This window comes from Scomber scombrus, chromosome 3 (assembly GCF_963691925.1).
Source record: "Scomber scombrus chromosome 3, fScoSco1.1, whole genome shotgun sequence".
In the NCBI taxonomy this organism is placed as follows: Eukaryota; Metazoa; Chordata; class Actinopteri; order Scombriformes; family Scombridae; genus Scomber; species Scomber scombrus.
In genome coordinates this window covers 26837882-26850878 of record NC_084972.1, presented here as the reverse complement: position 1 = coordinate 26850878, position 12997 = coordinate 26837882, and the positions used below count along the sequence as shown (strand labels likewise).

Below are 12997 nucleotides of genomic sequence, written 5' to 3'. Positions count from 1 at the left end.
TGTTTTCAAATTCCTTCTATCTTACGACTTTTCTCATCGAGTGAATATTATCTAATGAGCGTGATCGTCTTTGTGTGTGTGTGTGTGTGTGTGTGTGTGTGTGTGTGTGTGTGTGCTACACGCATGATGTGTGTATGATGCGATGTAGGTGCCGGGGAGCGGACAGGCGAATGTGGAGAAAGCCTTGAAGCAGTTTGCTCAGCTGGTGAATAACAAGGTTTTTCTGCTGACATTCATCCGTACACTGGAGCTGCAGCGTTCCTTCTCCATGCGTGACCGTGGCTACGTCGCCTCGCTTATCATGACCGCTCTTCAGGGGCGGCTGGAGTATGCTACGGATATCCTCAAACACCTGCTCTCCGACCTTATAGAACGTAACCTGGAGAGCAAGAACCACCCCAAACTACTCCTACGCAGGTGAACCAGCAGTTGCAAAAAGTTGTATTGCAAAAATCTTTACAAAGTGAAAGTGTTTACCAATTTGTTCAGTTGAATATCTCACTTAAACTTGAAGGTTGAGGACTACATAGATAGAAGTTAAGATGTTTTAAAAAAAAGTTCATATCATTCACATAACTTCTCTTGAATGTCAGGAACCAAAACTGAACTTTGAGTAAAGCCCAACAATTCCTTCCTCACTTTCTCTGTCCATATTTTCCATTGTGGTCAGATGATTTAAACCAGAGGCCTTTTCTGTCACAAACCTGACTTATTCTGATCAGCGCTGCTTATCTTTTGGCATAGATAATTCCTTTGTGCATTGTTCTTTCCAGCCCAGTTACTGCACTTCTGATGGATGAGTAACTAGGCCAGCGAAGGAAAGCCCACCTCTGTTCAGCTTTGTATTGTTCAGTGGCGTGAAACAACCGTTACGACTCTGAGAAACAGGGTGCCTGAGCAGACAGGTGAAAGACAGGAGCAGTAAAAGTGATAGAGAGTGGGAGGGACTGGCAGAGGAAGAGAACCTAATGGGGAAGAGTGAGTGCAGCGGCGGCAGAGTCGTTGTCAGTCTGACTTATCTTCTGTGTGCCACTCATGAAACATTCAGCTGTAGCTCACGTTTCTTTCCCCGTCACCTCTCCTCTCCTCCCTTCTTTCACCTCTCTCCCTCTTTCCTCCACCTCTGGTTATCTGCCGATTGTTTTCCCGGTGCTGAGACTGGCCTACTGAATGTTTCATGAGGGTTTTTTTTTTTTTCTTTTTTTTTTTTGAAAAAGATGGCTCTCTCAATCTGAAGCACTCATTAAATATAAGGATGAGTTCACATGGGAGCCGGTACAACAAGAACTTGTTAGCCCAAACATGCTGTTCTTGCGGAAACACACTAAAATTTAATGGGATGCCATCAATAGATGCGTCAATACAGGTTAAGGGTGAAACGCAGGTAAGGACCAGAAAAGAGTGACAGAGAGACAGCAGTTTAGGGACGAAAAGAGGCTGGTGGTTATGATGCTGCAAGCTTAGGATCTGATTAAAAAGGGCTTATGCACAATTTTAAAGGTACTGTTACATGATTTTATGGATTTACTTCACTAAATCCATAAAACCTTTCCCATCTGGACACATGTTAAGTAGCTAAGTGCAGACAAAGTGAGGAAGAAAGAGACTTCAAGGACTTGAAGCGGACATACAAGTTGCTTCTGCACAATTATGTCATGACCCAAATATGTTGTGCATTAGCAGCACTTTACTACAGTATACTGAAGCATGTGTCCTTTGAGACTGACTGGCTGAGTAAGGATGTTATTTCTCTGTAAACTGTCCATGTCATGTTTTTTAGCTCCAACAATGTCGGGCTCTTCTACGTCTTAAGTTATAAAAGAATAATCAGAGCACTCCAGCTCTTTGTGGAACGTCTCTTGCTAACAAATGAGTGTGCTTTCCTCCTGTCTTGCAGAACAGAGTCAGTGGCAGAGAAGATGCTGACAAATTGGTTTGCCTTCTTGCTCCACAAATTTCTAAAGGTAAAAAGAAATCTCTCTCACACCTTATCGCTACAGGTGTCAGTGTGATATACTATGACAATGCTTCTTTAAATTATTAGCATCGATTTTGAAATAGACTGCAGGGTTCGCTTTTGTTGTAAATGTCATTTTAACTGCCTGACATTGATGTGTTTCGTGGACACTGTGGAGCGATAATGGTTACCTGTGGGGTCACATATATCTCCAGCTTTGCGATTCAAAGGGAGAGAAAGCTGTTTTGTTATTCTGATGTGTCATGCTCTACTTCATGAATCTCACCGTCTGCGTTGATGAATACAGATCTCTTTCCTTCCCTCCACTTCTTTCCTATGTTTTATTTTCCTTTCTCCCACCTTCCACTCTAATCCCTGGGTTGGCTTTCAAAACAAAGGAGTGTGCTGGCGAGCCTCTCTTCATGCTGTTCTGTGCCATCAAACAGCAAATGGAGAAGGGACCCATAGACTCCATCACTGGGGAGGCGCGCTACTCCCTCAGTGAGGACAAGCTCATCCGACAGCAGATTGAATACAAGACACTGGTGAGTCAGAAAGACACATTAATAATAATAATAATACAAAATTAAAAGTCTGTAATCATTATGGTACAACTCTTGGCTAAGAGCCTTGATAAATCAACAGAAACATGGCATGTGTCTCGGCTTTACAAATCCTTTAAATATTTGCATAGTTTCAATAACATGACTTCAGTAGATAAATAATCTTGCATGGCCAGATGTCCACAGTGTCAACCTGAGAAAGGTCTTGAGAACGTTTTGTCAAAACAAATTTAGATAACCATACCCTGATGCAGCTATTCATCCAGTGAGGTGCGAGTCCAAGAGATACAAACCTCTCCATTAACAGTAAAAACTGCATTCGTCTACATTATTATCATCTACAAATTTGAAATGCTAATGCTAATTCCTCGTACACTGCAGTCCTTGTCAATGCTAACTCTTGAAGGTGTCCACTGCCATGTGTATCCTCCGAGCTTCACTGATGATAGTATAACAGTATAATCAGAGATACATGTTATCACCCCCAAATTCCCATCCACCCTACAAGCAAAGACCCTGCCAAATCAGGAGGCGTTATTAGTACACTGGCTTCCTAACAGTGAACGCTGTCAATTGTTTTCAATGGATGGAAGTCGCAAGCTGCCTATGATTGATTCTGGGTTACTTTGTCCTCTAATTTGGTTCCTTTATAATATAATTTGTGTCTCGGCCCCTTTCTTACCAACTTTGGAGCTTTAAGTTCTCCAGACCTCAACTACCTTGACAGGACAGAGGTCTGGCTATGCAAATTGGATAAATAATGAAACAGAGTGAAGAACTGATAAAATAATCACAAATAATGAGGCATTCACTTCAGTGTAGAAAATTAAGATTGGTGTACGCTAATCCTTATCAGTAAGGAGTTTGAAAAGTTTCACACATGGTAGGGCAACCTGTATAATAAAACACACCTCTTCCCTTTACCTGTCCATTACAATTAAGCCAGCTGGGTTCCCCCACCAGCCCATGAGAGTATCTTCTCCCTCAGGCTTTAGCTCCAAAGCAGAGCCAGCTAGCGACAGGATGACACCTCTCTGATCGCCATGTCAGAGTCTGAGAGGCTGTGTCTCATTACTTGTTTAATGCCCCTGCAAGAACTGCACAGCCACATCTTGGAGGTGTGAAATTACATTTCTGGCCAACATCCTCTCCACCAGGACACTTTGGTGAGGAGTGGGTAATGAAAGGACTTTCCTAGCAACAACACCTTTCTCTTATTCCCTGTACCCCCCTCCTCTGTCTCTCTCTCTTGCTTTCCCGGATCCCCAGACGCTGAGCTGTGTGAACCCAGACAACGAGAACAGCCCAGAAATCCCTGTTAAGGTGCTCAACTGTGACACCATAACCCAGGTAAAGGAGAAGATCCTGGATGCGGTGTACAAGAACATGCCCTACTCACAGCGACCACGAGCTGCAGACATGGACCTAGGTGAGACTGCAGTTGCAATTATATTGTGTGTAAGCTAACTATATAATACACATGGTACATGATCTGTTGGAATAATGACAGGAGAAATATACAAGTCAGTGTGGGCATTAAAGTCCCCTGAGGCAAATTTGTGATTTACGATATTGGGCTACACAAATAAAATTGACATGTGAGGGGAGTTGTTTCACTGAAGATACAACATCAGCAGATGGCTTGAGACCAGTTTCTGGAGGACAACCCCCCTCCCCATACCTGTTTACAGTCCTAATCAGAGCAACACTCACCACTCACTGACGTTAAACCTTACTGACAGTACACCTACACTCAGGCTTACGCCCACAACTTGTCATCCAATACTGAATGACTCGGCACAAATCCAACTGACACGCACCTTCAAAGGGAGTAAATAAGATACCTTGTAGGTAGTCTCTGATATTGCTTCGGTTTAGTAGTTTTATACCTTAAGGGGCTTTTACAGGTTAGGGATTTGCTGAGGATCAGTTTCTCCTTGTTGCTTTGGGAAGCTTAAATTCTGTGTCATTTGTGTTTTGTTTTCAGAGACTAACTTTAATTGTCAAGTAGAAATACACAGGAAACTGTCTGGGTGACATTTTGGTTGCCACGCATGACAGCTTGCAGTCTCACAGAAGAAACTTACACAGTACACAAAGACAACATGACCTCAAAGGGACAGCACAAGACAAATGAAAGACATTAGACTATATGTAAATGTCAGGCACTTGAGATAGAAACATTCTCCAAAATGCTATATTCACACATTCACTGCTGATTGTATTTTTTTCTCTACAGAGTGGCGGCAGGGCAGAACAGCTCGTGTAGTCCTCCAGGATGAGGACATCACCACCAAGATAGAGAGTGACTGGAAGAGACTTAATACACTCATGCACTACCAGGTCTGTTAATAACATTAACACCAGGGCTACAAGTGTTGACTAAACTGCTGATTGTTTTCTTGATTAATTGGTTTATAATGCCAGAAAAAGAGCCCGACAGGGTTTAGAAACACATTGAAATAGCTTGTTTTCAATCCAAAATGTATTACATTTGCAATTAACATACTATGAAAAAAAAAACTGACTCAAACAATCGACTGATTGTTTTAGCTCTAAGTAATACTAGGCTTACAAACCTGCATATCCTGAATCTTTTCTGACCTGTTTTTAAATGTCAAACTATGATTATTCAGTTGTTCAAGGGCATTACGGCAGATACTGTTGATGAAGGACAGAGCATTACTTATTCATATTCATATCACCCACCTCACCCCAGCCAACCTTTTTCTCTACCTCCCAGCCACATGCACACTTAGTCAAACGAGCATGCACTTGTGTGCCTGTGTATTTTACAACATCTATTTTTCAGCCATAAATACAAACTACACAGGTCACCAACCTTGGATTAGTCATCCTGTTCCCTTGTCATTCAGTTCCTTTATCTATGAGCTTTAGGCCAACTGTACTATTCGCTTACAGGCAACATTTCAGCGTAGATTTTTGTTCCAACAAAGACAGAAATAAAGACAAAAGAAATCTGCATTTGCTGCACTAAAAGCCTGTTTTGACAAGAGACAAAAGTACTCTCTCTTATCTGTCAAGGAGATAAACAAATTGCGCTCTTTCATTTTTAATCTCTCTGCAAGATGTGGAAATGTTTGTTCTTTTGCGAAGCTGGATTTGTATTAGTTACATCTATAGCTCATGCAGAACAGTAGCAGGAATTTAGCTCACGGTGTAAGTGACCTTGCCTCGTCTGCCAGACACAGCCACTGTATATTCACCTGGAACACTTACAAAGAGGTATTGTACAACCAGGACTTACATTGTGCCTCTGCTGAGCCATTTTAACGTCAAAACGCTCAGCTCCATTAGAGTAAATGTGTCCATATTTCATTATGATTGAAATCTAGGTGCAGGTTTAGTTTCCAGTAATACTGCATTAGGGTAACATCTCATTAGCCTTTTATACACTTGAGTTTTAGAAAGGATAAGACCCTCTTTAACAGTTTAAGTTGAGAAGCGGTTAATTTAGTTGTACAGAAATTGTCCTTGTTCTTAAAATCTTATATGAGACGAGCAGTTTCCAAACAATGAATGCATTAAAGAAATATATATCAACAATCGTTAATGGGTTTAAAGCCGACTTTTAGGGTTTGATAAACCAAGTTTTTATATCTCCCAACTAAATGATATTGCTATGCAGAGGATTTCTACTTTTCTTACTGAAACGTTGTTGATTCCATATTCATTTAAAAGTTTAACTTTGATGTTTAACTAATTTGAGTTTGTTTTGGCTTTCAGTTTGAGGAAATACACTCTGATTATGATAACGTTGGTTCTGTTTGGTAGGTGAGGCTGCTGTGATCAATGCTGGGTTACTGAATGTTTTGAACTCAGGGCTGTTCCTTTCTAGGTTGATTGTGGGTTTTGTTATGACCCAACTACCATAGAAAGACATTAAAAGCCTCTGAATGCCTTGACCTCCAACAAGTCAAGGCAGATGGCCGCCCACCTAGAGCCTGGTTCTGCTCGAGGCTTCTTCCCGTTAAAGGGGAATTTTTCCTCGCTGCAGCCGCCAAGTGCTTGCTCATTGGAGAACACTGGGCCTCTGTAAATTAAAGAGTGTGGTCCAGACCTGCTCTAGCGCCCTGAGAAAACGTCTGTTGTGATTTGGCACAATATAAATACAACTGACTTGACTTGAATCATAATTTGACAAATCCCTGATTTTTAAACCTGAAACGATCCTGACAGCTGCAAGCAACAATCTGATAAAAGTAATAGACAGGCTTTACCTTTATCCTCCAGGTGTCTGAACGCTGTGTGGTGGCCTTGGTGCCCAAACAGATGTCCTCTTTCAACATTCCTTCCTCAGCCAGCTTCCCACGCAGTATCAGCAGATACGGTCAGTACTCTTCGAGAAACACAAATACTTAATATTCAGCCAATTTACAGCAGTGGTGCACCATCTGCTGCTGTCACTCAACAGTCTGTTGTAAGCCACATTAGCACACACTGTTATATAGCACATTAAACAAGGAGATGCAACGTGAGTATCCAAAATATTCGATTTTTACAAAATCAAGACAAATACTGTTACTAGTAAATGTATTTTTGATGATTGCTGTGAACCACATTCCTGACTGATCTAAAATATGATTCAAATTACATCTTTGCAGCTTTCCAGCTCAAACTGATCATTCCTACTGGATTTCAAGTGTTTTCTTTTTTCTTTTTTTAAAAAGAGAAAGAAGAAAAAACCCATATGTGATATCGGACAAATTGACAAAAAGAGCAGACAAGAAAAAACACATAATGACAGAAAATGAGGACCAGAACTTGGATTCAAAGCACGCCTTTACTGAATGATTATATGTCAGCATCATTACAATGACATCCAATAAAATAATGACAGCAAATGATAATAGAGTCCACACCCACACACACGCTCCACACACACACACACACACACACACACACACACACACACACACACACACACACACACACACACACACACACACACACACACACACACACACACACAAACTAGTTCACTTGCAGATTACAAAAGAGACAGTTAGCCTTAAAGTCAAATCTGAAAAACAAATAGGGCTTTTCTTCTATCTGAGAAGATATTAAGTCATTTAAATTAGAAACTTCATTTACAGCAGTTTTGGATTACATTTTTTTTTTACATCTGATATTTGATCTAGGTGTGGAGGTACCCTTCCGCTCCACCCCAACCAGCCCGGACAGTCCCCACTCCCGTGTGCCCATGCTGACCCCTGATCTGGAGAGTGGGGTTAAAGTTTGGCACTTAGTCAAGAACCACGACCATGGGGACCAGAAAGAGGGAGAGCGTGGTAGCAAGATGGTGTCTGAGATCTATCTGACGAGGCTACTGGCAACAAAGGTGCGCTATATTAGAAATATTGTAGTAGCAATATATTGGAGTAAAACAATGGCAGCATCTGTGATCAACTGCCATTTAAATGAGGTACTGATAAATAAGTACAAGCAATGCAAGTCTTAACTCTATGCATGTTTTCTACAGGGCACACTACAGAAGTTTGTGGACGACCTGTTTGAGACTCTGTTCAGCACTGTGTGTCGGGGCACCGCTCTGCCTCTAGCAATCAAATACATGTTTGATTTCCTGGACGAGCAAGCCGACAGACACGGCATCCATGACATGGATGTTCGCCATACCTGGAAGAGCAACTGGTGAGAAACACAGAGAGAGCCTGGCCTATCATAATCATCATCGCTGTGATTTTAAAGCGATCTCACTTAACAACATACTCTCAGTGTAAAGAAAAAGCACAAGGAACAGCTTTCTGATACAGTGTTGGAGCTTGTCTATATGAGAAGAGAGAATATAACCCCTATTTTTAGCCTGCTTGCCATGCTTCCTACAGAACTCAGAGTTTTCAAATTTCATCACCAACAAAGCAGTCGATGCTCTGAACTATTAAGCCCTTCACACCAAGGTGCACCCTTCGGTCAGAGAATAAGTCTTCTTTAAGCTCCTAAAACTCAGCAATTTGGAAATTTGGAAACCTTACTTGATACCCCTTGGTTAACGTTGAGAAATCCAAAGAATATAATTGTGAATACTTTAACTTCACTTTACAATTATTCTTCAATATTCTTCTAAACTCATTCTAAATATTATTCTCATAGAGTGAATTAGAGGAACTGATAAAAACCAAAAGGGAACATCTGTACACATGGAGAAAATTATTGCATTTTGCACATTGACAGGGAGCAAAATCACAAAAGTATTGCTTTTGTGGCCACTAAATCTGCGCAGATGACATGTAATTCACAAATCACCTGTAAATGGTGAAATGCACCCCAAACTGTGATGCCAAGCAAATAGCGTCTTGGTGCTCCTTTGCGATTGGCACATATGTAAATTAGATCATGTTCATACAATTGGTGCAAAATTGACCTTTTTCTATGCAAATGATCCTCGCTGCAAAAATAGTCCAATTCACTAAGACCAGCACTAATAGCCACATGCAGTTAGAGTGAAATTATTAGCGTCTTTAGAGAGTTGGTGGTAACTGAAGTGCTCTCTCTCACTCTTCAAATCTTCAGACTTGTGAGGTACTGAATGATATTTAATTGATACTGAATGATATCAAGGGTGAAATCTTCTGCAGGGGGGGTCAAGTGGGTTTGGTTTGGTAGGATTATCTCAGACTCTCAGATACTTAAAAATGAATAAAATAAAAATGTCCTGACAGCGTTGATGGAGCTCAGGATTCATCCATAAGGGGCAGCTTTATTACAAACCATTTCACCATATAAAGCTGCAATCTCTGTGTAATAGCTGACCTGTGTAGATGTGTAGCAGAACACAGAAAATTCATTACAGTCAGGTCATGAACGATCCGGTGTTAATGAAGTTACCACTGTTGTGCCACATGTGTAAGTGCACAGCCTTCTTTCTCAATTTGGAGACGCACTTTCAGCTGCTGTGTGATGCTGCAGCCAGCTGTAGACAACACAGAACATCATTACTGGTGTTTCTGCGAAATCCTTTTAGTGACACTTGAACAAAATTATTGTAAGATTCAGACATTAGTCTAACATGATACAGACCAGCTTGAGTCACATTAATAGTTGTATATTTACATTTCAGTAGATTATGTCATATTGTAGATGTGAAATACTACAGAAGTAAAAGAGGCAAAATACACGAAAGTCAGTTTGTGATTGTGGTTAGCTCTCTTTATGCACCTCTGTTCATTAAAGAAACATTTGAGGCTTATGTGCTTTCTGCAGTTTTCCTTATGGAACAATCTCTGTGCTGAAATGTTGAGTAAATCCTGAAACACTGGAAACCGCTCTGCTCACTCAAACAAGACACAAGACACAAAACAAGGGCAAATTGTACTACTAAACTTTATGGGCGTGTTTGCACCGTCGTATTATCAGTGCAACATCTTTTGTGAATCAGACCTTGAAAAGAGGGCAGATGGAGGTTGCAAATGACACGCAGTTCATGGTGCTATCAACAGCCGCAATCAATTCTTTGTGAATTTGCCTCTGACAGAGAGTTTCACTGTGTAAAATCTTTCTCTATACTTCTGTTTCAACTTTTGTTATCTGTAGTCTGCCTCTGCGCTTCTGGGTGAATGTGATCAAGAATCCCCAGTTTGTCTTTGACATCCATAAGAGCAGCATCACGGACGCCTGTCTGTCAGTGGTGGCCCAAACCTTTATGGACTCTTGCTCAACGTCTGAACACCGTCTGGGCAAAGACTCACCCTCCACCAAACTACTCTACGCCAAGGACATACCACATTACAAAAGCTGGGTAGAAAGGTGTGTATGTGCGTTTGTACACACGCAATGTCAATGAGTGCTTGGTTTGATGCAGCAAATCTCCCTGCTAATGCAATTTTGACAGAATCTTCATGTATAAGTGTGATTGTGACAAGTTATGAATACAAATCATGATGTTATTATAATAAATTATGCATGCAAATCAAAGTTTTCATAAGTACATGAAGCTGTGTTTTGTAAGAACAGTGTGCAGGTGGTTTAAAGGTAATGTGAGCGTCACTAAATGACTGAACCTGTGAGTGACACATTTCCTTATTTTTTCTGCAAAAACACCTTCGATTTACACCAGTGTTTAACATCAGATATTCTTTAGCCTTTACACAACAGGCTGAATCGAAGCGAAGAGAGAAGGTGTGGTATGCATGGCTGTGTTTTGGACACTGAGTCTCTGTGTGTGTGTCTCCTCTCAGGTACTATGCTGACATCAACCGCCTGCCTGCCATCAGTGATCAGGATATGAATGCCTATCTGGCTGAACAGGCCCGCCTTCACTCCAGTGAGTTCAACGTGCTCAGTGCCCTCCATGAAATCTACGCTTACGTCAGCAAGTACAGCCAAGAGGTGAGGCTCAGTGAACACACGACAACATGGTAATGTGCTAGCGCTGTGGTTAGCCATCTGAAGTTAGCTTTTTTTAATATATTAAAGCAGCTCTAATCAATATTGTAATATTAACGGTGGATCAAGTGACTACGTGTAATATGTTGCTTGAGGTGATGCTCCACAAAGAATGATCACCAGACTCCCCTCAGCTTGGAGCGTTTCAGCTCCTTTCAGTTCACTGATTTGGTTTTCTGGCTCATAACTTTACTTTCTGGTTCAGTATCTCTCACCTCGCTCAACTGCTTTGTTTCCAGCTGCAGCAGACATGTGTTAACAATAAAAAGCTGTGATAAACCCGTACACTACCTGCCCAACAACGAACAGCAGAAATAAACTTTAGAGAATTTCTGGTGAACACAGTGCTGTATTCAGCAGCTCAAAAGCCAGATATCTTCATCAGAAGGTGGCACAAATCAAAATAAAGCCAAAGTAAGAGTGAATTCTTTAAGTGGCCACAAACATGATTCCAAATGAATGCTTATTTTGCTCCATGTCAGCTAGATGTGTAGATAAGCTATTGTTTGCTAAACCGTTTGCCATATTATATCATTTATATGGTAAAAGTATGTTTCTGTTGTAACTGTGTTTCAAAATTTGGTAAACTTCCCCCAAGTGGCTAATTGTTGTCTATAAAAAAATATCACAAAGTAATGAAAAATGCCCATCACAGTTTCAAAGAACTCAAGGTAATATTTTCAAATGGGTTGTATTGTCAGCCAGCAGCTCAAAACTTTTTTAAATGTTTTATATATAAGAGAGAAAAGCAGAGCCTTCATGTTTAAGAGGCTGGACTCAAGAAAAATTATGAAATTTGTTGCCTGATAAATGACTTAAATGATAAAACTATAAATTGAGTAGTTCATTAATTGTTTCAGCCTGAGTTGTACAATTGTACTTTCTACTAATGTATACATGTGCATTCAATTCTGATCAATCAAATTATACAAACAAGTGATAATTAATTTATTGTATGCATAATTGTATGATTCCTATAGGTGACCACTGACATGCCTCATGTCCTTGGTTTCACAGTTTGTGTATTAATGCACCCGTGTGTGTGTGTGTGTTTTGTATTAGATCACTGAGGCACTGGAACAGGATGAACAGGCCCAGAAGCAGAAGTTGGCATATAAAGTGGAGCAGATCATCGCAGCCATGTCTACAGAGAGCTGAGACACACACACACACACCGACACCGACACACACACACACACACGCGCGCGCACGCACACACACACACACACACACACACACACACACACACACACACACACACACACACATACACACACACACACACACACACACACACACACACACACACACACACACACACACACACACACACACACACACACACAGTACATGCAGACACACATATGGAAACATATACTGTTACAGAGGAGTTGTGAGCTCTATAGTCAAAGCAAATTACACTCACATGCATGCATTATGTGCATGTGTGCACATAAACATTCACACATAAACACACATACTCACAAACTTTATGGACCTATTGTATGAACAAACCAACAATACATTCACAAAGCGTTACATACACACGCAAACACACACATACAAGTGTACATACACAAACAAACCAGACACCAAACACCAGAGCCCGCATCAAACAGCAGATCGTCCCAAAGCACGATTTTTGAATCCAATGTCATCGTTTTTTCAGGAGAAACTCCAGTAGGCTTCTAAAAGCGCTCCTATAGAGAGAAAGAAAGGGGATTTGGGCCATCATGGTTTCTGAAATTGCCGCCAATTCTTTTCCGCTGGGTAATGGTTTGTCTTTGTAGTTGGTGCTTATACTAAATATGTGTGTGGCATGGCTGGAGCTCTGAAGAGAAAGGCACTTAATAAAGAATGACTCAACTTGAAAATTCACTGGAGGAGCTCAACAAAGACAGGAGTCAATTTAATGGGACGGCACATTTGGTGAGACAAGACTCAAAGTACTTTTTATATGTCAAAGATGAAGGACACTTATTCGCAGTACATATCATGGACTTGAAGTGACATTGCCATTTGGAGCCATTTGGAGCAGAGTTGTGTAACTTTG

At 40.9% G+C, this 12997-nt stretch overlaps 1 protein-coding gene across 1 annotated transcript in view; it reads left to right on the top strand.

The window, feature by feature from the left end:
- Positions 1-12102, top strand: part of LOC134003834 (plexin-A2-like) — a 61756-nt gene extending 49654 nt beyond the window's left edge. The window contains exons 21-31 of the mRNA XM_062443189.1: positions 149-417; positions 1898-1964; positions 2356-2502; positions 3790-3949; positions 4760-4863; positions 6775-6871; positions 7683-7882; positions 8024-8193; positions 10093-10305; positions 10737-10887; positions 12007-12102. Coding sequence (XP_062299173.1) covers positions 149-417; positions 1898-1964; positions 2356-2502; positions 3790-3949; positions 4760-4863; positions 6775-6871; positions 7683-7882; positions 8024-8193; positions 10093-10305; positions 10737-10887; positions 12007-12102 — 1674 coding nt within the window. The remainder of the gene's footprint in view (positions 1-148; positions 418-1897; positions 1965-2355; positions 2503-3789; positions 3950-4759; positions 4864-6774; positions 6872-7682; positions 7883-8023; positions 8194-10092; positions 10306-10736; positions 10888-12006) is intronic.
- The last annotated feature ends 895 nt before the right edge of the window (positions 12103-12997 follow it).